This window comes from Clarias gariepinus, chromosome 9 (assembly GCF_024256425.1).
Source record: "Clarias gariepinus isolate MV-2021 ecotype Netherlands chromosome 9, CGAR_prim_01v2, whole genome shotgun sequence".
Classification (NCBI taxonomy): domain Eukaryota; kingdom Metazoa; phylum Chordata; class Actinopteri; order Siluriformes; family Clariidae; genus Clarias; species Clarias gariepinus.
In genome coordinates this window covers 27,129,961-27,156,145 of record NC_071108.1, presented here as the reverse complement: position 1 = coordinate 27,156,145, position 26,185 = coordinate 27,129,961, and the positions used below count along the sequence as shown (strand labels likewise).

The 26,185-nt window shown below is 38.1% G+C and overlaps 2 protein-coding genes across 4 annotated transcripts in view; both read right to left on the bottom strand.

Moving 5' to 3' along the window:
* Positions 1–9,919, bottom strand: part of mtor (mechanistic target of rapamycin kinase) — a 125,281-nt gene extending 115,362 nt beyond the window's left edge. The window contains exons 1-5 of one of the 3 annotated variants that reach the window (XM_053503232.1): positions 9,859–9,919; positions 9,211–9,303; positions 2,428–2,579; positions 1,423–1,531; positions 278–510 (exon numbers count right to left, since the gene is read on the bottom strand). In XM_053503232.1, coding sequence (XP_053359207.1) covers positions 278–510; positions 1,423–1,531; positions 2,428–2,547 — 462 coding nt within the window. In that variant the 5' untranslated portion in view covers positions 2,548–2,579; positions 9,211–9,303; positions 9,859–9,919. The remainder of the gene's footprint in view (positions 1–277; positions 511–1,422; positions 1,532–2,427; positions 2,580–9,210; positions 9,304–9,858) is intronic. The other 2 variants (XM_053503230.1, XM_053503233.1) reach the window with 2 other exon arrangements.
* A 387-nt stretch (positions 9,920–10,306) lies between these two features.
* On the bottom strand, positions 10,307–26,120 carry qars1 (glutaminyl-tRNA synthetase 1). Its single transcript, XM_053504841.1, has 23 exons — positions 25,935–26,120; positions 24,031–24,181; positions 22,742–22,851; positions 20,765–20,840; positions 20,602–20,666; positions 20,467–20,520; positions 20,325–20,385; positions 18,036–18,104; positions 17,790–17,875; positions 17,591–17,677; positions 17,390–17,489; positions 16,803–16,881; positions 16,035–16,274; positions 15,857–15,949; positions 14,875–15,012; positions 14,582–14,669; positions 14,341–14,487; positions 14,158–14,259; positions 13,980–14,072; positions 13,172–13,299; positions 12,953–13,019; positions 12,719–12,844; positions 10,307–10,557 (listed from the first exon to the last, which is right to left on the bottom strand). The coding sequence occupies exons 1-23, from the start codon at positions 26,043–26,045 to the stop codon at positions 10,507–10,509; spliced, it is 2,322 nt and encodes a 773-aa protein (XP_053360816.1). The 5' UTR covers positions 26,046–26,120; the 3' UTR covers positions 10,307–10,506.
* Between the last annotated feature and the right edge of the window lie 65 nt (positions 26,121–26,185).

Below are 26,185 nucleotides of genomic sequence, written 5' to 3'. Positions count from 1 at the left end.
CAAACTGAACATTATTTATACAGGATTGCCACAATATTAAGTGTGAGACTACCGACTCAAATTATCTTTTAGATACAAGTTTCATTCTTTTTATAGGGATTAATGATGATTAATGAAGTTTCAAAAAAAAGCACGTTAATAAATATTGTACGCCCCTGAAAATCATATTGTAAATGTTTGCAAAGGTTAATATTCCAGTTGTTTGTGTTTATTTTTTTATTTTTAAAGCCGGATGCAAATATAAGCAATTAGTGAGTCAGCTGAATATTGTTTTTACCGCTGCATGGCGCCGGCCCTCGTTTCGGTCAGCCCCCAGCCACTCCAAAGCGCGCTTCACCTCAAACTCCACATACTCTGCAGTAAACGTGTCCCCTGCCATGGAGAGGTGTCCCATGGCTTTGGAGGCCATCTCCATGACGACCGGGTCACTGGAGGGCAGCAGGTTACGCAGGTAGTTGGCAAAACGGCTAATCCGTGTGGCATTGCCTCCCTCCACTCCAATCAAGCTCACTGAACAGGAATGTACATATTATTATTATTATGTAAAAATATACACAGTACTGCTGCACGGTTAATCAAATAAAAAACTTTTTTTTAAATTGCAATGTAGACCAATGCAAATATTTATTACGGATAATATATGCATAGTCGGAAGCTTGTGTACAGTTTGTCAATAATTTAAGTACTTGCTTTTTTATACACATAATTTTGAGTTTGCAAATAAATATCGTGCAGGTCTAGTATGTGGAGGAAAAGGCAATAATAAACAATTTTTAAACTACTGAGTAGGTTATAAAAATAACACTTTTACAGGCACAGGTCATAGATCTTTTAATGTGTAAACAACAGTTAAGTTACAGTTACATTACATATTACTTATACATTGTAAAAGAGTGTGAATTTATAAGGAACCTTACATTAAGCCAATTATCTTTATAACTCGCTCACTCACTCACTCACTCATCTTCTATACTGCTTTATCCTGTATTCAGGGTCGCAGGGACCTGGAGCCTATCCCAGGAGGCTTAGGGCACGAGGCAGGGTACACCCTGGTCAGGGTGCCAATCTATCGCAGGGCACACACACATACTGACACACCCATTCACACACTACGGGCAATTTGAGAACGCCAATTAGCCTAAACTGCATATCTTTAAAATGTGGGAGGAAACCGGAGTACCCGGAGGAAACCCACCAAGCACGGGGAGAACATGCAAACTCCATGCACACAGAGACGGGAATCGAGCCTGGCAGAATCGAACCCAGAACCTGGAGGTGCAAGGCGACAGTGCTAACCACTATACCACCGTGCCACTCTTATCTTTATAAAAAACATTTTAAATGCTTAAATATTTCAATACCTACCTTAAAAATTATTTAATCTAATATAATCCAATCTAATTTCAGATACATTTGACTCACCTATGGCAAGAATCCCTCCTTTCTTCTCATTCACATCTGAGCTGGAGACCAGCTCGAATATGTGGTGGTTCAACTCATCATAAAAAGTTGTGGCTTCTTCTTGGCTTAGCTTCAAGAGAAACAGCTAATGTGAGCTCAAGTACAAAATTAAAGGAGTTACAAAAACACTGAGTACCAAGAATAATAAGAATAATACATCACATATTTAAGTGTCATGCAAAAATTACTAATCAATAGTAACATGACAAGGAACATATGCAGGAACTAACAGACGGATGAGATGAGGATTGCAGAAAAAGTCAGAAGCACAATAAATGAATAAATAAATAAATAAATGCAACATTTTGGCCAAATATATATTACAGCATAGTGAAATTCTTTTCTTTGCATAGGCCAACTTGTTAGGAAGTTGGGGTCAGAGCACAGGGTAAGCCATGATACAGCATCCCTGGAGGAGACAGGGTTAAGGGCCTTCCTTGAACCTCTGACCTTTTGATCAGTAACCAAGAAACTTAGCCCACTGATCTAAGATGCCTTTAAAAAAAGGAAAATTAGTTTCTGTCTTTTATAGAAATTAAGTCTGTATTAGGCATACCAACTCTTTGGCTTTAAAATTCATCAGTGAGCTCATGTTTCGGGAGAATACAAGAAAGCATCTTGTAGAATCTGAGTTTCTTTAGAGACTTTTGATCGGCGTACTTGGTTGTGTATTTACATGAAATCTCTGACAGCCTTTTTTGTATGTTTCATGTCTAAAAACGGGGCCCATGTTAAATTTCTTTGCTAGTGAATAACTTTTGCAAACAAAAAAAATGGGCTTTTTATGGATGCAATAAACTATTCTAAACAGCACTGTATGAACAATTAAAACAAAGTGTACACAGAATGTGCTAAAGTGTGAATGGCAAGTCTGGGCTTAAAGACGTATATTATTTAATACTATTTTCTAAGAAATTTAAAGAACATGAATGAACGAAAAAATAAACATTCAATGGCATCACATACTTCTCTCAGCTCAGTGGTCACATAATGCTGAAGGTCCTTAGCAGCTTTGGCACGCGTGTCCTCATTGCGGCTTTTAAGACCACTCACGAACTGCTGCAGCACCGTTCCTGTGCCGGACATCCTGGCAGCAACGGTGCCGCTCCTCGCAATCTCTGCAATGAACGCAGTAAGTTTTATTCTCTTCCTTAAATTGGCTTGCATAAAGTACAAATACATTTAATTGGGTCAAATCTGTCCAGCACATTATTGAAACCTGTCAGGACTGAGCAAAACATTTCACTTTGCGCAAGAAATCTAGACTCGACCAAGTTTAGATCAAGTTATCACATCTATGGACCTTTTTCATCCCTGATGATCAAGCTCTAAATTTCAGGAGAGCATTGTGCTGGGAGCATGAGGAATCATTTAAAACAAATGAACTTGCCATATATACAGTCCCGATTAAAAGTTTAAGACCAAAAAAATAATTACAAAAAAACGAAAACATATTTTGCATGGTTTGATCTTAACAAGGTTCCAAGTAGATGTTCAACATGCAACAAGAAGAAATAGGAGTGAGACAAAACATTTTTTGAGCATGCAATTTAATGAAAACAACGATTAAACTGAAACAGGCTGTTTTACAGCTGATCAAAAGTTTAGGACCACACCTCCAAAAAAAAAACAGAAATCAAACTTGCAAACATGAACTCAATACTGAGTAGCTCCACCGTTATTGTTGATCACTTCAAAAATTTGTTGCGGCATGCTTGATGCAAGCGTTTCCATGAGGTGAGTAGGAACATTTCTCCAAGTGGTGAAGACGGCCGCACGAAGGGCATCTACTGTCTGGAACTGTTGTCCATTTTTGTAAACTTCCCTTGCCATCCATCCCCAAAGGTTCTCAATTGGATTTAGATCAGGGGAATGAGCCAAAATGGTGATGTTATTCTCCTGGAAGAAGTCCCTTGTCCTGTGGGCATTGTGTACTGTAGCATTGTCCTGTTAAAAAACCCAGTCGTTACCACACAGACGAGGGCCCTCAGTCATGAGGAATGCTCTCTGCAACATCTGGACATAGCCAGCGGCCGTTTGACGCCCCTGCACTTCCTGAAGCTCCATTGTTCCACTAAAGAAAAAAGCATCCAGACCATTATGGCGCCCCCTCCACTGTGGTGCGTAGAAAACATCTCAGGTGGGATCTGCTTGTCATAACAGTAATGGTGGAAACCATCAGGACCATTAAGGTTAAATTTTTTCTCATCAGAGAATAAAACTTTTTTTGAATGTCCCATGTTTGGTGCTCTCTTGCAAAGTCCGAACAAGCAGTTCTGTGGCGTTCAAGGAGACGAGATCTTTGAAGACGTTTTTGAAGCCCTTCAGTCTCAGATGCCGTCTGATGGTTATGGGGCTGCAGTCAGCACCAGTAACGGCCTTAATTTGGGTCGAGGATCGTCCTGTGTCTTGAAGGACAGCCAACTGGATCCTCCGGCTCAGTGCTGGTGAAATTTTTTTGGGTCTTCCACTTGACTTTTTAGTTCCATAACCCTCAGGATTATTTAAGAAATTAAAAAACCTCAGCAGCGATGGCGCGCTGTAAGAGACCCTGCTTATGCAGTTCAACAACCCAACCACGTTCAAAAAGGGAGTTTTTTTGCCTTTGCCATCAGAACGTGTGACTACCTGACAGAAAATGACAATGAATCCACATCTTTGCACAGATTTGGCCTTTTAAAGGCATGTGGTCCTAAAATTTTGATCAGCTGTAAAACAGTCTGTTTCAGTTTAATCGTTATTTTCAATTAATTGCATTCTCAAAAATGTTTTGTCTCATTCCCATTTCTTCTTGTTGCATGTTGAAGCACTACTTGGAACCTTTTTAAGATCCAACCATGCAAAATATGATTTTTTTGCCATTTTTCAAGTAGTCTTAAACTTTTAATCTGTGTGATTCCATCTCAAATCAACCAGAGGGTTCCACCACATGATCACAGATCAGATTTGCTGATTTTTTTACCAATTGTTGGTATTGCCATGAAAATAAAAAACCCCAATTTTTTTTTCCTCAACTCCCACTCGTTAAAAAATGGCAGCCATCTTGATTTTTGGCCTCGACGCGCTTCGAGACGTGCCACACCCCTTTTTGAAATCCTCTTTTCCTTGATAACTCACTTGCTATATGTCATATGGAGATGAAACTGGGTATATTTATGTAATTTTTTATGTAGATTCAGATTCTGAGATGGAATTACTCATATATATATATATATATATATATATATATATATATATATATATATATAAAAAGGTATTTGGCCAAACCTGTTAATAATTATTGAATTCAGGTTTTTCAATCAGGACCCTTATCTCAGTAAAGGGCAATCTTAATGTTTCAGACATCCAAGACATGTTGGACAATGCTATGCTTCCAACTTTGTGGCAACTGTTTGGGGAAGTGCCTTTTCTATTCCAACATGACTGTGCCCCAGTGCACAAAGCAAAGACTACTTCAGTGTGGAAGAACTTGACTGGCCCACACAGACCTTGACCTCAACCCTATAGAGCGCCTCTGGGATGAACTGGAATAAGGGTTACAAGACTGTACATAATCAATTTCCCACAGAAACACACCAAATTCTTAAGGACAGCCTTGTGTAAAAGCTGTTATAGTATATAGCATATATATATGATATATTGAAGTATTTGTATTTGGAAACAATTTCATTGCAGGTTTGGCCAAATTCTTTTGTCTATATACAGTGGCTTGCAAAAGTATTCAGCCCCCTTGAATTTTTCCACATTTTGTCACATTACATGAATCGATTTCATTGGAATTCCACGTGAAAGACCAATACAAAGTGGTGTACACTTGAGAAGTGGAACGAAAATCATACATGATTCCAAACATTTTTTACAAATAAATAACTGCAAAGTGGAGTGTGCGTAATTATTCATGTTACAGTTAGTTGCCCATAGACATTGCCTGATGTGTGCTAATGACTAAATAGAGTGCACCTGTGTGTATTAATCAAATGTCAGTACAAATACAGCTGCTCTGTGACGGCCTCAGAGGTTGTCTAAGAGAATATTGGGAGCAACAACACCATGAAGTCCGAAGAACACACCAGACAGGTCAGGGATAAAATTATTGAGAAATTTAAGCCCAATCCCAATTCTAACCCTTACCCCTACACTTAGCCCTACCCCTCCGTTTGGCGCGTTCACGTGAAGGGGTATGGGTTGCTCATTTCTCTTTTGGTTGGAGGAGTAGGGGTAAGGGAAAGGGCCAGATAGCTCTCCAAACGAAGATTTTTCGGGACCTCACTTTAAACGAAGGGCTAAGCGAAATTTTCAAGATGGCTGCTCACTTGAGCAAGCAGACCCATAAATGTAACTAATTTTTGCCATTAATAAGGATTTTTATGACAAGTTTTCATTATATGTATATTACCTTTAGTCTTGGGTTTATTCTTTTGTAAAGAAACGTTTGCAAAAAAAATCGCTAAAGTTTGCTAGCGCATAGCACTGATTGCGCTATATTACAAAAATATTTTTTTGTGTCATATACACTTTACTGCATGCTACAAACAAATATGAAAGTTTAGTAGCACGGCAGTTTGCCGAGCATTTGATAACGCATTGTTTGTTTTGCTTACGGCCATACTGTACGTGTACATGTAAATGAACGGATACGTATGATGACGTATAACAGTGTTGTAGTGGTGTCCCATTTCTTAGGGGAAATATTTTAACCCTTCCCCTTTCCACTTCGTTTCAAGGGACAAGGGGAAGGGGCGAGGGGTAGGGGAAGGGGTAGAAAATAAAATTGGGATTGGGCTTTAAAGCAGGCTTAGGCTACAAAAGATTTCCAAAGCTTTGAACATCCCACAGAGCACTGTTCAAGCAATCATTCAGAAATGGAAGGAGTATGGCACAACTGTAAACCTACCAAGACAAGGCCGTCCACCTAAACTCACAGGCCGAACAAGGAAAGCGCTGATCAGAAATGCAGCCAAGAGGCCCATGGTGACTCTGGACGAGCTGCAGGGATCTACAGCTCAGATGAGGGAATCTGTCCATAGGACAACTATTAATCGTGCACTGCACAAAGTTGGCCTTTATGGAAGAGTGGCAAGAAAAAAAAACATTGTTAACAGAAAACCATAAGAAGTCCCGTTTGCAGTTTGCCACAAGCCATGTGGGGGACACAGCAAACATGTGGAAGAAGGTGCTCTGGTCAGATGAGACCAAAATGGAACTTTTGGCCAAAATGCAAAATGCTACGTGTGGCGGAAAACTAACAATGCACATTACTCTGAACACAACATCCCCACTGTCAAATATGGTGGTGGCAGCATCATTCTCTGGGGGTGCTTCTCTTTAGCAGGGACAGGGAAGCTGGTCAGAGTTGATGGAAAGATGGATGAAGCCAAATACAGGGCAATCTTGGAATAAAACTTCTTGGAGTCTGCAAAAGACTTGAGACTGGGGCGGAGGTTCACCTTCCAGCAGGACAACGACCCTAAACATAAAGGCAGGGCAACAATGGAATGCTTTAAAACAAAACATATCCATGTGTTAAAATGGCCCAATCAAAGTCCAGATCTAAATCCAATCAAGAATCTGTGGCAAGATCTGAAAACTGCTTTTCACAAACGCTGTCCATCCAATCTGACTGAGCTGGAGCTGTTTTGCAAAGAAGAATGGGCAAGGATTTCAGTCTCTAGATGTGCAAAGCTGGTAGAAACATACCCAAAAAGACTGGCAGCTGTAATTTCAGCAAAAGGTGGTTCTACAAAGTATTGACTCAGGGGGCTGAATAATTACGCACACCCCACTTTTCAGTTATTTATTTGTAAAAAATGTTTGGAATCACAGCTGGAGGCACAGAGAAAGCTGATTGGCCGAGCTCTCTCAGGGGGGAGGGATGAGAGGTACTTGCGCTCCCACATTAATCATGGGCGTCTGTGAGCTTGCGCACGCGGAAGGAGCGGCTAGCGCTTTCCTCCGAGTGTGTTACTCCGCCCCTAACGGTGCATGAGCAAGCAGTTCGAGAAAAAGATGCGGTCGGCTGACGTCACGTGATTCGGAGGAAACACGGGATAGTCTTTGCCCTCCCGACTGAGTGGTAGTAGTAGCCTTAATGTGGGAGCCCCCTAGTGACGGGAGGAATTAGCCATGACTAAATTAGGGAGAAAATTGGAAAATAATAATAATATTAATAAAAAAGAAAAAAAATAATAATGTTTGGAATCATGTATGATTTTTGTTCCACTTCTCATGTGTACACCACTTTGTATTGGTCTTTCACATGGAATTCCAATAAAATTGATTCATGTTTGTGGCTGTAATGTGACACAATGTGTAAAAGTTCAAGGGGGCAGAATACTTTTGCAAGCCACTTCACATACACATACACATACACACACACTTCTGGAGAAAAAAAAGAGACCACTGCAAAATAATCAGTTTCTTATGTTTTGTTTTTTTCTTTCAGGTGCAAGTATTGGTGATGAAAGTTTTGTTTATTTTTTTTGTAAACTGCTGACAAAATTTCTCCTAAATTTTAAATATAACTATTGTTTAGAAGTGTATATTTAAAGGAAATTACATCACAACACATAAAATAACCCAAGATCATGCAGTATTTGTAGAGCTTTACTAACTCAAATAAAATTAAATGCAAATAATTTGTAAACAAATTGTGTTAATGCTTTGTCTTAATAACATTAAGAAATCAGTACTTGGTGGATTAACCCAGATTTGCAATTTTAGCTTTCATAAGTTTTGACCTATTGCGCATTATCCTATTGGAAAAATCCAATCCTCTGAGTTGCGGAACATTTTCATAGCAGAATGAAGCAAATGTTCTTCTAGAACATCCCTGTACTTCATTTGATTCATGCGCCCTTTAGAAACAAAGATCTGCCCAATTCCAGGTCTCAGTCTGACCAGAACACGACCGGGTGTAGGGCAAATCTTAAAAAGACTCATTAGAAAAGTTTACCTTACTCCAGTCTGCTACAGTCTAATTCCTGTGGTCTTTTGCAAACTTCAGTGTGGCTCTTCTTTGCTTTTCTCCCGATGAAGGGCTTTTTAAGGCTTTGTATGACTACAGCTCTGCCTGTTTAGAACCGTTCTTGCCGTTCCCTTCACCCCAACCTTAGTTTGACACTGTTGTTAAAGGTCACTTGAGGTCAACCTACAGTTCTTGATTTTTTTTTTAATCTGCGTTCACCTTACCTGTTACTGACCCTTTTTCGGCCTCTTCCAGGCTATAGCTTTGCTGTTCCTAGTGACTGTTGCTTGATCTTGTTTTTGTGAACTGACGTCTTTGAAATATTAAAGACAGAAGCAACGTGATGCTCACTAAATCCTTGTCCCAGTAAAGATAGGTTTTGAGTGGGAAAGAAAGGCCCAATCCTGTCTTTTCACTGTTTTTGGCATGTTCAATGGTTATTTTTAAATTTCCAATTGCCCTTGAAATACTTCTAGCACTTCATCCAACTGATCACTTTGCAAGAGTAGTGTTGACTACAGCAGTGATTTTTTTAATTTATTTTTATTTATACTCCCCCCCCCCCCCCCCCCCCCCCCCATTAAATAGGTGATCACTAAATTAGTACCTCATTAATCAGTATGAGTGCTTGTGCAGAACTTTAACAAAGACTGGAGTGGAATGCTTGTCATACTCTGATTTAGGAGTAAATTGCAGTGGACTCTTATTTTCCAGAGCTTTATACATATATACACACAAATACTGAGAGAACTCAGTATATACTGTAGTTTCAGAAGGAAACTAACCCCAATGCTGATATCTTGAAGACACTGTACCTTGTAGTTATACTTCTTATGGTTCACGTGACACCTCAGAGATTGACTGGGGGTGAAATGCTTCTGCAAAATAAATGTTACTCTAATAATGCAGCACTCCTAAAAGCTTAGTATATAAAGCAAACCAACATCAATTTACTGATAAGTTTAACATTCATGCCAAATATAAATAGCCCTGTAGTTAGAACTTTCTCAAGCATCACACTGTCAGTCTCATAGTGTTGTTGTTATGAGTGTACAGAAGCTAGCTGGGCACTTCACTGAGCTGGAGTGTTACCCAATTAATTTTATATAAAGTCAATTTATGCAACAACAAAAAATAGATAGATAAATATGATGATGTACAACATATGAACAGGAATATCTGGGCGTCAGCTTCATCCCTAGCCCAATTTCAAACACACATACATACAGTAGTATAAGCTAACTAGCTAAGCGAAATGTGCTGCTAGCAAGGATGCACACATTCTGACTCGGCTGGTTCAAAAGAAACGCGTGTAAACCATTTCATGCCCAATTGTACAACAATGTAACGTTACATAAAAGTGTGGATTAATGTGTTTGCGCCTAATATTATACCGTATGAAAGGCGACACTGATATAAGTTGCATATCTTACTTTTATGTTTTCCTCTGGAAATGTTCTGCTCGCAGAGGAAGCCTGCAGAGAAATACATGGGCGGGATTTAATGGCCAACACCGAATTGACCAATAAGCTAGGCGATGGGAATGATCGACAGAGGAGTCAGCCAACCAAATACGTGAGAAACCTAAACACGACGAAGGAAGTCGTTTCGGTTTGTTGTTTGAGCAGATAACAGGGTGGACTTAGCGGGAGATTTGTCCAATGGTTGTCGTTCTTTTCTCCACCCCCCCCTCACCTTTGACTGAAAATGTGAAGGTTATTCAGGTTTCAAAACTAAACGAATTAATTCTGTTAACAATTATGTTTTGATGGGACTTTGATAGGATAGACATAGTCAGAAATGTATACAGCTCATTCATTATTTATCAGCAGCGCTGTTCATTTTCTCACATGGATTTATACACAAATACACAAATTTTTTTTTTCACTTAAATATGGTTTATTCCAAAAGTTTGTCTTTTCCCAGACATATGAAAGAACAACATGATACATTGCATATTTAAGTTTCAACACTGCACAGCACCAGCATAATTCGCTTTAACTTTTAAAATACTGATTAATTTGCAATATTTTATAATCCATTTCTGCACAGTGATGTAGTCCGTCGATGTTCTTCGGTCCTCAGATTTTCCCTGGATCCTCCTTGAGTGTAACAGTCCTGTTGAAAACCAGCTGAGAAAGGGAAACAGACAGACATTGGCAAAACGAGTTATTTTTCTTTTATATAGATTTCTCCAGTGGTTCGAGTCATGCTTCTGTCACAGATCTTACACCTCAGTCTGATAAACAGTTCCTTCCAGAAGAATATGATTTAGTCAATGCATTACTTGCATCCAAGTCCAAGTGTCAGGCAACACCGGATCCTGATCACAGACGGACATGATTTTACTAACTAAAAGTTTCTGTTGCCAAGTTGTAAAAAAAATACCAGGCTTTATGAAAAGTTCTTCTCTTTGTTCACAAGATTTATATTGTGTCAATTCATGTAATGTTAAATATTTTCCAGTGACTTAGATCTGAAAAGACATCGATTGCAAAATGGTCTGAGAAGATGATCAATAGTATTTAGAGCAAAACTTAAATGGTAACTTTCTTTATTGGATCACTCCTTCTGAAAGTCTGGGTGATTTTTATCATTAGCATCATCGCCATCATTATTATTATATTATAGTAGTGGAAATCGTAACCAACTTATATCAACAATACTATATACACTGCCTGGCAAAAAAGTTGCAATTTCAGAAGGGTCAAGGTACTGGGCTGCATAAAGCAAAAATAAATTAAATAAGTAAAAACTAAGGAGATTTAAAATTACTGGAACTGGGTTAAGAACCATTCAACACATTATCAAAATCTGGAGGTTAGTGGAAGATGGTGCTTAAATGTTAACTCTGGTGTAGAAAAAAAGAAAAAGAAAAAAAATTACAAATAGATGACTTAAGCAATAGGAAAATAGGTCATAGGAAAACCACTTTTGTTAGAATAATAATAGAAGAAGAATCTGAAAAAAATATAATTATAATATATAATATAATATAATATAATTCCAGATGGATCCTCTTCCATAGCAATAGGTGTGTCAGGGTAAAAAGGTAAGCACATGAAGTTATGCACCCATCATACAGTAAATAGTGTCCAATGTACAAGCCTCTGGAGGCAGTGTTATAATCTAGGGTTGCTTCAGTTGGTCAGCTCTAGGCTTAGCAATGTTGTGGCAATAAAATGAAGTCAGCTGATGACCTGAATGTACTGAATTCCCATGCTATCACGTTTATGGATTTTTCTTTCCTAATGACATGGGCATATTCCAGGACTTAAAAATGTGAAAGAGTGGTTCTGGGAGCATGAGGAATAATATTCAGACACAAACTGGTACTCCAGATTCGCCACATTGGGTTTCCTTTTCCAGGTCACCTGCAATGTTATAATTCCACACGCGCTTCCACCGGAGAATAACATTACGTCATTAAACCGCGAAGAAGTCGCAGTTTTAATGGCGTACAGAACGCAACGCCTCAGGAAATCCGATCTGTCCGTTTACACGACAATCACATTAGCACATATCTGATTTATATCTGATTTATTTCCACATATGAAGAAGGCCGAAATATCTCGAAATATCGGAATGCATGCGTTTTTTTCCCTGTTTACACGGACATAGAACATATCCGATATGTGTCACATATGAGCAAAAAATCAGAATTGGGTCACATTAACCCGACAGTGTAAACGTAGCCTTAGAATATGCAAATATTTTTTGGCCAGGAAGTGTATAAGTCCCTAAGTAATGTTGATAAATTAATAAATAGCTAAAATATTACAGTATATTAGAAACTGTGCAATAACATTTCAAACTGTGCAATATTACCCTTGTTCAACAAGTTGAACCTACTTCAATTTCTTTGAGTGCAACTATTCTATTGTTTTCTTTCTCTTTTTTTGCTGCTGCAACAAAGAAATTTCCCCACTGTGAAATGAATAAAGGTACATCTTATCTTATTTAAAAATGTGAATTGTATATTTGTTTGTTTAATTTATTTTACAGTTAAAAAGGCTTATGTCTCTAATCTTTTAAAAGCCTGTTTTGAGTGTTAAAATCGAAACTTTAAATATCACACTGAAAACCACAATGAAACTGGCACTTCCTTTGATTCAAGTTCCAAAGTCCCCACAAGACTTTGTGCAGAACTAAGCTTTGATCAGACGTTTACTGAGGTGAGAATCAAGCATCTATACAATGCATTAAAACCGGTGCATTGTTTTAAATTAATCATTAGATTGTACATTATTGTGTTGTTTTTTTTCCCCGAGTGTCTGTGTCACCTAGTCATACCTTATCAGCTGTGCTGTCTGAGTCCAGGGAGAAATAGCCCACTCTCTCGAACTGGAATTTATCGAAGACTTTGGCCTTGCTCACTGAGCGGTCAATTAAGGCACTTTCAATCACTTGCATGGAATGCTGAGAAAAAAGAAAAAAAAACAATATAAATAGATGATAGGGGGAAAAGGACATCTTTATTTGAATGATAATGCTAGATTAAAATACTGAGATTGGATAAACACTCACCGGATTGATGTCACTCAGGAAGCCATTAGGCACTTCAGATGTGTCCTCTGGGTTTTTATGGAGGAAGCTATCAAAATACAGACATGTTGTCTCCAATTAGAAAATATTTGATAAAACATCACATCATTACCTGGTATTACATGTGGATTGTACATAAATTTTTGTGATTTACATAATGTGTTTATGTGGTTTTAATATTGCAGGCAAGTACACACTTACAGTCGTTCATAGAGGCGCACTTCACACTGCAGGGGATCACAGACCCAGTGGATAAAGGCTTTGGGTTTCTCAGTAGAGTCTGAGCTTGTGCACGTCACCTCCAGCTCTACCACTTTACCACCGTCATCCTGTCATAAGCACATGCCCAAAAAGTGTTCTATTAAAGCAAGATAATCTTAAAATCACGCACTTCAGTGTGTGCTGATTCTATTTATAACACAGTGAAACAGAATCATCTAATCTGATTGTTCAGCAGACATGTATTAAATTTCTTTAGCATTAGCTCAGATAGAATGCTAACCTTAGCTATAAATCAATGCTATTTTTCCACATGGGACATTCAAGTCAAACCAGGACTTTTGACTAAATTTCTGAAGAATGAAGACATGAAATCAATTGACATTTACGGAAAAATTGGAGCACAGTACGGTCCAAATAACAGAAATTTGGCTGGTAGTTATTGCCACACAGCTACATAGTGAACTTGTTTTAAACACTTTATTTTCTCATGACGGTATGTGGTTTTCTCTACAAACCCTCTTCTATGCCAGGACAAGCAACATTAACAGATAACTGGGTTAACAGATAACCCTGGCTCTTGGTAGCTGAAACTCTTGTCATTAAAAAAAAAGGTCTAATCAATGTGCACTCTCTGCTTTTGGGGTTTAATATTCAGGCTTCTTTACACATCTTTGAAATTCACAACAAAAAAATAAATAAACAAAATATTCTTATATTCAACCACTTTGTAGTACAAAAAAAAATGGAACATAAACCAATTGAAAATGATTTTTAGGTCATGGTTCACCTTGATGACACGCTGCACAGAGATGATGTAGCCAGCATGCCTAAGGCCTACTGGCTGTTCAGGAGTCAGACGCTTATAGCCCTTCTCAATTACCTAACAGAAAAAAAAAATTAATTTTAGGACACACATCTACAAGTTTATATAAAAAAATTTACATTTACATTTCTTACACACTTACCTCTCTAAAATCACTCTGCTCAATGAAAATTGTTCTGGAAAAGGGAACCACATGGCTACCCCTACTCTCATCCGCAGGGAAATCCGGAACATGAATCTGAGTCTGGGAGATGTAAGTAAGTCTGAGTTACAATTCTATTCAGTAGGAAACATTTTAATCACAGATCTTAAGTTGTGCGAATACCTTGGCATTAGAAGGCAAATTGGTGATGGTCACTTTGAGAGGTTCCAAGACAGCCATGGCCCTCGGTGCAGTGTCGTTAAGCACATCCCTCACACAAGACTCCAACAAATGAGGCTCAGTGGTTGTCTGGGCAACGGTCACACCCACCTAAATGAATGGGATTTTTATTTGCTTGATGTTTTTTAAAAGGTTTGAACATATTCATGCATAAAAGAGAAAATATAGCCTGGATTTTTCTTACACGTGCACAGAAGTTGTTGATGGCCTCAGGAGGAAAGCCACGTCTCCTGAGAGCAGTGAGAGTGAAGAGGCGTGGGTCGTCCCAATCTCTACAGAAACAGTCAAATGACAAATGAGTTGATGATGAAACTCCAATTCCCATTGACTTCATACTACACATTTTATAATACCCCAAATAATAAAAGTATAAAAGACACTATATTGTACAGGATAATCCTAAATCCTATAGACTGCACTGTATGGTTACAAGATGAAGAAATTACAGAGAAAAACAGTAGTAGTAATTCATCTTACCTGACGGTCCCCGTCTCCACCAGCTTGATGATCTTCCTCTTGGAGACGACCGTGTAGGTGAGGTTAAGTCTGCCATACTCCCACTGCACAGGACAGTACACGTCCAAAGCATTGCACAGCCAGAAATATGATGAGCGTCTAAGGTTGAGAGAGAACAGATCTTTTTAGGTCAACAAACATAAGAGAATCGTGTTTAGAAACAAGAGAATTGTTTAAAATCTTAAAAATATGGCTGAATAGTACATCTGCATAGAGGAGGCCATCCACCAAAAGTCAGTCAATGACAAAGTAATAGAAAGAGAAAAGCAACCAAGGGAACCTCTTAACATGATACCACCACTACATTTCACTCTGGGAGTTAGATCTGTGTATATTTACATATATTTACAACTCTTAAACTAATAAAATTCCTGGAAAATATATCACAGCTTTTGCAGAAATTACAAAGCACTTGTATTTCGCTTTGTACGAGAGATGATATTTAAACAAACACCAGGAAGAGTTACAAAGCATTTCAATGTTTGACACTTTAAGAAGTTCTTAAAATTTTAAAGCCTGTAAGAAATAAAGCTATATATGATTCACTGCTCTAATGGGAATGAGTGTTTTTTCTATGAAAAGTGTTCAAGTCAAACTGGGACTTTTGATTGAACAGAATAAGAGAACACAGTTATGAGAGTAAAGAAAGATTACCCTTATGTCTCTATATAATCCCCTTTCTACACCAATGCACTTAGTGTTTCAACAGTTCTTGGATACCATTAAGGAAGAAAGTTTTCTCAAAGATTCTAATTTCCAATTAAGTTATTTTTAGTGATATAAATGTTATATTTAGATTAGTATAGAAAAGAATGCAAAAAGGAGCATTATTACCCATGCTCTCAGACTTTTGGAGCCAACAATATGTTTAGGGAACTCAAAGTATTTGTATTTTTAAGTCCACTATTATGAACTGCTCAGAAGTATGCCCTGCTGCACAAACCTAGACTGAAACTCCTTGGTGCACAGCGAGTGTGTGATGTGTTCGATCGAGTCACACAGGCAGTGGGTGTAGTCATATGTAGGATATATACACCTGCAAAAAGAAAAAAAGAAAAATTAATCACAGCGGATTCTGTTTATTTAAAAAGTGCATAAGGATCACTGTGACGTGTTCGTACCAGGTGTCACCAGTTCTGTGGTGAGGCGTGTACTTGATGCGGTAAGCCACCGGATCCATTTTGCCATCTTCCATGACCATCTTCATGCGGAGTGTTGCCTCTCCTTCTGCAAACATGCCTTTTTTCATTCTTTCAAAAAGAACGAGAGACTCCTCCACAGGTCGGTCCCTCCATGGTGAGGGTGGCACATTGTGGCCCTTCAGCTCCTCGCCGCGCTGGTGGCAGACATACGCGTGACCCCTAATGTGCAAGGACACGTACAATGCAAATTAACATCACACTTAAAGAAAGAACAAAACAAAGGCTGTAAAAATGACAAAATGTTCCCAAACGTAAGAAGAAAATAGAATACCGACTAAGATATCCTTAGCGAAAAAGACTATATATTTAATAACTTGTTTATAGATGATGGCCATGTTCACCAAATCCAAAATCTTCACAATAACAGCTCTCACTTTCTCTCAGTACAATATGACATGTGCACTCTTATACAGAGTGATATATTGAGATATATATAAAGAAACACACACACATCACCCTGGGAAAATAGAGAGTTTATAAAGACAGAAGATTTAAAGCTGTATTTACAAGCTGTATTTGTATACACAAGCCAAAGTGAGGTTGTACTTCATACTGAAGAGGGATATGTTAATTCATGTTCATTGCATTACCAGTTTACAAACATAGAAACGCTATAGACAGCCTTCGGCAATCCTAACTTTAAAAGCCTTTTATGCTGTGTGGGTGTGTAGGTACGTGTGCATTTACCTGCGAACAAGCTCAACAGCAAGTTCATACAGACGCCCGAAGTTGTCAGAGGCATGAGTAACAGCATATGGCTTATAGCCTGAAAAAACATGCACAAAAAATAAATTGTATTTAAAAAAAAAAAAAAAAAAAAAAAAAACACATCTACTTAAACCTACTTAAAATTCAACTTCATACATAAACCTCATTTCCTACACTGTTGATCCAAATCCAAAACTGACACTTTCTTGAGAAAGGGTGTGTCTAAGATAATGAGAATAGTTTCAACATGGTGCTTTATAGGTTTCAAAAATGCCATTGACAATAATGTTCTTGCAAGAAATATACCAGAACAGCTTAAAATATCTTAACAGTCTTAAAATATCAACCGACTGCTGTTGTTGTTACTTACAGTAATTACCTAATGCACCTGGAGTTATTTCATAGTTTAAAATCTCCAGTACTGTTCTAGAGTATAGAAAGAAAATCACTAATACAGAATAAACATTGAATTTAAAGGTGCGACTTTTGACTGGTGTTTTATGTTGGGCTCAGAGCCATCAGTGATGTGTTTAATGCAAAACTTAAGCCTGCTGGCGAAGACTGACCGAGCCATTCCACCATGTCTTTAATGCCGGTGAAATATTTCTCCTCCTCTTTCTCAGGATTTGTATCATCATAGCGGAGGAAGCAGATGCCATTGTTTGCCTACAGAAACAGGCAAAGTAAAGGTTTATAAAAAAATATATAGATATATATATAAATGAAGTCTCAACATGCGCATACATTTGAATGCAAAGCTGCTGTACCTTAGCATAACCAAAATTGAAGTTAATCGCCTTGGCGTGTCCGATGTGGAGGATGCCGTTTGGTTCAGGAGGGAACCGAGTTCGAACCTACCGAAAAAAATAACAATAAAAAAAGAAACACAAAGATCAATTATAAAGTAGTGTAACCGGAATGGTGTAATGTCTTCCTAAGCCCAGTCAGCTACAAGCGCACACACACCTGTCCTCCGGTAAGCTCCAGGTGCTGTTTCAGTAGGTCCATGGTGTTTGGTGTTACGACATATCCTTCAGTAGTATAATTCTCACCTAAAAAGAGATAACAGCACCCTCGACTTTGTTATATAGGCATTGCACAGCTTATTACTTATTAAACATATGTTAGATTCTTTAATGAGAAGTGTTTTCTTAACAGTGGAGTATTTTGGATACTGATGTTTAAGGGAAGCACAAGGGCTTTCAGTCTCACCTGGTTTATGGAATTTAAGAGCTTCACCTCTCAGCTGCTCCATCAGAGATTTCCCCTCCATCTTAAAATCTACACACACACACACACACAATTAGCAATAAATTTCCCCATTAATGATACAGACCTAAATTGCTTTTTACAAACCAGCCTTTTCCCACTTCTCCACATAGCTGACTAGTACTGGTTCTTGGTACCTAGCAGCACTGATTGGTCATCTGTACCACATCATACAATGAGCAACGCACTAGAAACTAAGTCTACCTCAACCGGTCAAAAAAAAGCCCTAAAAAAAAAAAAAAAAAAAAAAAAAAATTCCAGCTGAAGTGGTTCAGGGTCCACTGCAGTCGTTCCCATGAACATTCAGTGAGTGCAATTTTTTACCATTGAAGAATCAACTAATAATTTGTCAACAACTTGTCGAAGAGACTCATCTGTCTGTGGAAACTGTACACACAATCATTCACCAACACCACTTGCACATTAGCGAACTCAGTTGGTACAGTCCTAAGCCATTTCCACATGTTTGGGCCATTACAGGAGTGCCTGAGAGACCAGCGGTTCAGATGTGAATTAGGCGTTCTGATCATGGTTCCGGTGTACTGAGAAAACTTTCTACCTTGATGGTGTCCAAGTACTAGTGAAACACTGGGATAAGTGCACTTGTGTAGCAGGGGGTTATATAGAGAAATAAAGGCAGTTGTTAAATCTCATAACTGTGTTTTGTTATTCTGCACAAAAAACGCAGTTTAACACTGCTTGTATTTAACGTACATAAAAATGTGCAGCATTTTAAAACCACTTAGACTTATTTCTGTATACACTATTTAAGCCAATGCATGCAACGTCTGTTGTTTCATTGCACCATACAATACTACAAAAATCTTTAGTGTTTTAAATACAACCCCTAGCAAAAAGCATGGCATCAGCACTCATGGAAAATATTTATTCAACGGTGTGGAAAAAATAACACTTGTCGTAACTACTGCCTACTATCAAAAAACAATCATAACATAAAGCAAACATTATGATTAAGGTGTGGTTTGGTCTGTGTTTTGGCATGTTAATAATTCTTGTGAAGCCTTTTTCATTTTATTAGCATTTTAGAATGCCTCGATTCCTGTTACCACCGGGATCCCATACATGATTAAAAACATTCCAGTGAAACTTAAAAAAGAAAAAAAAAGAAACATAGGAAATAAAAAAAATTAAAACATTAAGCAAAAACAACTTTAAATGAAAGCAGCAACTTTGGAGGCGAAACCTAACCTTGTGAAGTAGAGACGTTTCTTTCATTTTAGAAACTTTACACTGAACAACCCGGAAGTTTAAAATATAAAATCTAATGATAAAATAAAAAAAATATTTAGATTGCTGGTCCTCCAAGATATCCAGTGGACAGTAACTATCATTGAAAATATAGCTAGGAATATAAGAATAGCTTGGAATACCATATGCTCCTTTTTTGTGGCTGGTAGCTAGGTTTGATTTCAAGATGTGCAAAATTTTTTTTTTTATTTTTTTTTTTTTTACACATTTTAGCTTCTAATGAATGAGACACCCTTTTTCCACCCAACAGTGACAAATGATACCAAAGTAATAGACAAGCAGACAAATAAAATCTGTATAACTGACATAGAAAAATACATGTGTAGTATTGTTTATTTATTTACTTATTTATAATTATTCTAAACAGCAGTGGACAAATACAATTAAGAATCGAGAAAAGTATAATTTTATTTATTGGAAGGCAACATATGTAATATACTTGATTTTCCTATTTTTCATGCAAATTATAAAGAAACTGAAACCATTATGGTGGCCTATGCTCGACTAAAGAGCAAACATTTTCCATTCATCAACTAGCATCAAGGGGCCCTCACAAATGGCAAAAACCTTATCTGAAATGCAGCTGTCTTGCTATACTTACTTGTTATAATTTGCAACACACAGAACAATAAATAACCAATCAAAACTCTGCACCGAACGCATTTATATAGACATCACACATTTTTAGGAGACTGTTTATTCCTCTTATCATCCAGAATGTGTGCAGCCGTGCTGAATAGTTTTAGTTACCTTTAGTTTACCTTTAATGTTAATGTAGTTGTCGACTTGAATCAATGCCACGCAGAATTAAGGCAGTTCTAAAGGCGAAAGGGGGTCAAGCACCGTAATTATATGGTGTTCCTAATAATTCTTTAGGTGAGTGTATATACGACTCAACAAGGTAGCGATCGTAAACTGTAAGTGTGTTCTTCTGATATGGTTTTAAGCGCTCCTGTGACTCACCGCTCACAGACTCAACCTTCTCCTGCTTCGATTCCTTCTCTGCTGGTTTGGCTTTTGCTGCCTGTTCAATACACACACACACTACATTAGAATTATAAAGAAAGTTGTAAATGCAATAATTTTTTTTTATCCACAAACATACCTTGGGTTTCTTCTCCAGGTCCGCCTCAGTTTTAGGACCCAGGAGGTGCAAGACCTACGTAGAGCACAAAGTACAATTTAAAAAGAAACCTCTGCTGAGCTCATTTTTTTAGATTATAAACGTCTGCTTACTAACCTGCATGTCGACTTCATTCTTTAAGATTTTTCCATCTGCCCATTTAAGAGCTGCTCTGGCTTCACCTAGAGAATCAGTGATCAGGGTTAGTTACCAAGTAACAGACATCACCTATGGACACGCTTCCTTTATCTAATATACCACATATTTAGGAGGCATTTACCAATGAGGAGCCCCATGTTAAAGCGGTATCGCTCAGCCAACAGCTGCTCCTTGTTTTTTCTGATGATTAGCTCAACCTGCGGAAACATGAAACATGTACGAATGAATCCTCAGAGCCCAGAGTAAAGTATTCTGTGTGTGTGTTACATTAAAACACAGACAAGGTATTTTTTCTTTGGTTTTGGTGGTTAACTCTAGGCATGTTGTCCATTGGGATGGATCCTGGCACAGGGGATAGATAAGCATTTTCAGCATACAAACAAACAAACTGAACACCGGCTAACTTGTGCATAAAGCGTAAGCTCGGTTCACGAACATAATTCGTTCATAAGTTCTGGTTGTATACTGATTTAGTTTTTTCCACAGGAATACAGGCAAATAGAATTAATACGTTCTCCGTAACTATAAACTATATTTAACTTTTGATTGATTTTGTTTATCACAAATTATGAAAAAGTATGAAAAAGCAGTAAATATACATGTAAACTGTACAGGAGAATGGATTGTGAATGGATGTATTGTTTGCGCACCTCTCTTAGGGAGACTCCCTGAAGTGAAGGAATGGAGGAGAGGAAGATAAGATGGGTGGGGAGGAAGTTAGTATTTGAAAGGAGACTCAGCTTCCGTATTAACATTAGGTAATTATCCTATAGGGGTGTCCTCCCTTTTTTGTTTCTTGATCTCTGGTTCGTACGTGGCTGCCGGTTTCACAAAAAATACATCCATAGACGTAGCACTCTGTTCAACACAGTTTTGTTGGGATGATGTTTCTCGGCAAAGGCTTGGACATCACTTCACTACGACAAAATTCTTTTATCATGTGTTATCTGCAACCGCGGAATGAGCAAAACTAATGCTGGGCAACGCACTCATGCCTTAGCAGCTTAGGCTTTTCTGGGTCGTATTCTGAGGAGGAGTTTACGAACAGGGACAAATTTTGGGTAAATTTTTTGGTCGCATAACAGATTTGTTCGTACTCCAGGGGCGTTCTTAAACCGAGGTTTCACTGGATTCAATGCATAAAACCAACATTGCCTTCGGCATGCATTTAAAAGCCACTTGATTTTTCATTGGGAGTTTTTGTAATAATGGTAATATTTTTGGAAGCCTGGAAAAGATTATCTGCATTTACATTGTTTCTGATGGGTAAATGCGTATAGCAATACGAATTTTCGCCTTAAAAAGTATCTTCTTAAATTTGTATGCCGAGGTTCCGCTGTATTCAGCCATGTTAAGTGCAATTAAAAACCCAGGAAGTGAAAATGCTTGGTTTAAAAAGAACTGCAAACTGTGTAGGGAACTGGAAAACTTCAAGGGATGTAAAATGCAAGGTCTTCAAGTGGTGCAGTGATAAAGTGCTTGCCCTATCATCCAAAGATCGCGAGTTCTCAGGTAATGCTGATGCGAGTGTGTTATGCCGCCCCTAACAGTGCATGAGCAAGCAGTTCGAAAAGATGAGATTGGTTGGCGCCATGTGGTTTCGGGGAAATTTAATTTAAACAATTAAAGCCTATTTAAAAATCAAAAGGGCCAAAATGTTGAAAAAAAATCCTTAGAAAAACAAGAGGATCCTGCAGACCCTGAAAAAGCTGTACAATAATAATTTCTCCATACATCTTGTAAATTAATCAAATAATTTATTCCCGAGTTACGCATTTCAGTAGGATAATCTAATGTTTTGTAAGCCATTTGGTTTCTTTCAAGTTTTTTTTAGGCTAGAGAATGAGAATATTACTCCCTGGCTTGTTATTTGCACTTTACATTGCAGACTGTCAATTTCTCTTACAGGTGTAAACATCTAGATCATATCGCTCATAACATGAGCCAGACAAAAAAAACTAACTTCACCTTGCTCAGTGTCCCCAGAAATGGCCTACTGTAGGCCTCCTTTTGCTTGACATCAAATCAGGGTGAATTTAAACAAAAAGGAAAAAAAAAAAGACGCACCAAAATAAACGCTGAAAGCCAAACGACTTACCGTGTCCTCAATCTGCTCCGGCGTGACAACAATCCCCACACCACAGGCAGTCTCAAACTCCTTTTTGTCCATAGGATCCCCAGGGTGGCTCTTCACAAAGTCCAGTGCAGCTACAAACAAAGAGAAGAACAAAGCTAAACAGCTGTGGCTTAAGCATCAGTGTCCTTAGTGATTAAAGTTAAAGGGGTAAGAGAAAAAAAAAAAAAATCCATCTTGAGCTTGCATTTCTAATTTTTATATTTAGATTCAGAGTCTCGACGACAACCAAAACGTTAGTCTGTTTTAGCTTTGCTTCATTTCTACCTAAAAGTGTGATACAGCAGTACTTTAGTCTTTTAGTCTATAAACCTAATCATACATCACTTTCATGATAACACTGCCATCAATGATACATGTGGTCGTACAGATCACTATGCGTCTAATACTTTTGTACTGGATTTCTTTAATTTGGTGAATGTTAACGTAACAAAGTACTTGTTCTTTTGTTTTTCAGCACTACAAGCTAAACTTGACCACTATCCCTTATTAGAAATCCAGAATTTTTTTTTTCTTTCTATTAAATGCCATTGTATATCACTTTTACCCTCCACAGCCTGGCCTAAATCTATCTTAAAGGTAATAATTTTGGACAGCTGCAGATACAAAATGAATACATATAAAATCTACAGGAGAAGGTTAAGTCAAACCTGAAGTTGTAATGAATTTTTTATGAAAAAGGTCTAAAACCAGTTGACATTTACGGGAGACTTCATATGCAGTACAGGGATAAGACTCTTAGTAAGTAAAACATTTGCATGGTGAAAATTTTTAAGAAGGCCGCACGTCCAAGAACGGCGATCCTAGCTGGGGTGGGATGAGGCCAATTGCAGTAATTCCTGTGAACAATAAACAAGTGGAATGCCTGATTCTTGAAAATCAATTAATATTTTTTTCACTTGTGAAAAAGATGCATCTGTTTGATCTGTAGACACAATCATTCACCAATACCACCTGCACATTACAAGAACTCATTTGGGAGTGACTGCCATTCCCCCCATATAGTCCTGACCTTCCTCCAAGCCATTTACATATGTTTGGGCCAGAAAAGGTGTTGCTGGGAGGTCAGCGTTTCAGACGTGAAGCAGGCAGTCTGATCATAACTCTGGCCTACTGAGAAAACTTTCTACCTTGATGGTATCCAAGCACTAGCGAAATCCCGGGCTGACCTTAAAAGTCTAATAAGTCTAATGACAAGATGTACTATGCTTCTAAGAAGAGAAATAAGATCGAACACAGGACTAGGTGCACACCAGATAACTGTAGGTCTGTGGTGATCTTGCGTTTGACGATGTACTCAGTCAGGTAAGGCAAGCGGTTGAGGTCTCGCAGACGGGACGCCATGCTGTACAGAAGGTTCCCTATGGCTTTGTCCACTTCTCTGGATCCCAACATGTTTTTAGCCTATAAGACAAAAAAAAATAAAAAATTTACCTCATGCAATCTGGTGAATCAGTAACAAAAAAGGAATCACATTAGGGCTGAAACGATCCCTCAAGTAAATCGAGTAATTCGATTACAAGAAATGATCGAGGCAAAATCTTTTGCCTCGCAGCTTCGTTTAATTAATTTTAAAAGCTTGCATTATGTTTTTGCGCAATTATATGTTGAAAGCGCGCTTTTGACAAAATGCTTCATCATGATTTACCGCGAGTTTTGGCGCTGCAATTAGGTTTCCATCTTTCCGCCTGAAAAATTCAACCTTTTTTAAGCCCCCTTAAAAACATGTTTAATGTTTTTTTGCCGGACCTTGCAGAACTTCGCGGAACGTCAGCAGGACGTAGGCGGGCAATTGCGGCGGATCACGGTGCTTAACACCGCATCTCACTGCGAGTCAAACAGCATAGGTGAGATAGGGTTTTAAGGTATTCCTTGTATTGTGAATTACGACAATGTTTATTTTTGATAAAATGCTGTATGCAGTTAAAAAATAAAAGTAGATTTTTCTAAAAAGAAAAACAATTAATCTTTGTTTCTCTTATATAAGTTACATTGCTGTTTAATTAAGCAAAAGTACATTTTATCCGATTACTCGATTTATCGATTATATTTTTGGTAGAGTACTCGATTACTAAATTATTCGATAGCTACATCCCTAAATCACATATTTATTAATTTATTTAATCATGTTTTTTTCATATATATGGATATTTATCATCCCTATTATTTACCTCATTGTTGTTGGTCTTTCAGCTGCTCGCATCGAGGTGTCTCAAGCCCGGATTAAATATGAGGGTTAGATGAGGGAGAGCATCTGGCATAAAGCCTATGCCTAGTTGTTGTGTGGATCGGATAATCCACTGTGGCACCCCTCGACGGAAGCAGCTATTAATTTTAAATATATAGCCACGCATACATGCATATATAAATCGCGTGTCACTGGCGTGTCACCGGCGTGTCACCGGCGTGTCACCGGCGTGTCACAGGCGTGTCACAGGCGTGTCACAGGCGTGTCACAGGATCAGCGAATGTAACAGTAGGCAGCGTCATTAAAAACATTTGTCATACTGTGAGGTAATACTATATCTTTATTTCATCACCAGAGCATCAGCATTAAGGAGCATGTAATCTCCAGTAATTAATATACAGGAAAATATATTGCTCATATTTATTTCTGGTATTAAATCAGTAATATTACATAAATGAACATAAATCACTGATATTTCGCCCTAAAATTAAAACAAATGATATTCATTGTCACTTCATGATGAGAAAGATTTTAAGTGAAAGGCAAGACCTCAGTCCAAAATTCATAAACAACCATACATACACACACACACACAGACTAGTACCAAGAAAAATTTTGCCCCTCCCTGATTTTTTTTTTCATATGTCACACTTAAGTGATTTATATCAACAATTTTTATATTGCAGGATAATGTGTGTATATAAATAAAAAGGTATGAAAGTGAAAGTTAAATGTTGATAAAGCACACAGCCTAAAACCAAAAAAAAAACTGAAACTGACAGTCAATAAAACCTATCACTTACTATATATTTTTTTATTTAACAGTTGCAGAATATCACTTTTCTTAATATCTGAATGCACAGTGCAGGCTGACAGGACAGATGTTAGCATAACTAGCTAGCTGAGTGTAAGCAGGCGGGCACGCACGCGACGCACCCCCCCCTGAACGGCTGTGATTCTCTACAGTACCTGTGTAACAGCGTCTCTGAGAGCTGCACTGAGCTGCTCATTCTTCAACGTCTCCTTAGCTTTCTGCTCACTGAGTCCGATTGAAGTAAAAAGAGCCACAGAATCCGCCATGGTCCACTCTTCCGAATCACACCACCACCACCACCAAAGAAAGCTGCTAACGTGAGAGACTTAAGAGATTTTGTTTTCCCACCTGTTTTCCTACAAACCCCGCCTCCTGCGCTCGCACCAACGCTCTGATTGGCTCCTAG

Excerpts from the sequence above, each read along its gene's own strand:
- qars1 (XM_053504841.1), bottom strand. The coding sequence starts at position 26,045 with ATGGCGGATTCTGTGGCTCTTTTTACTTCAATCGGACTCAGTGAGCAG. Across the intron at positions 14,260-14,340 it reads ATTTGCCTTCTAATGCCAAG|ACTCAGATTCATGTTCCGGA; the intron begins GTATTCGCACAA and ends TACATCTCCCAG. Across the intron at positions 10,558-12,718 it reads CAGACAGCACAGCTGATAAG|CTGGTTTTCAACAGGACTGT; the intron begins GTATGACTAGGT and ends TCCCTTTCTCAG.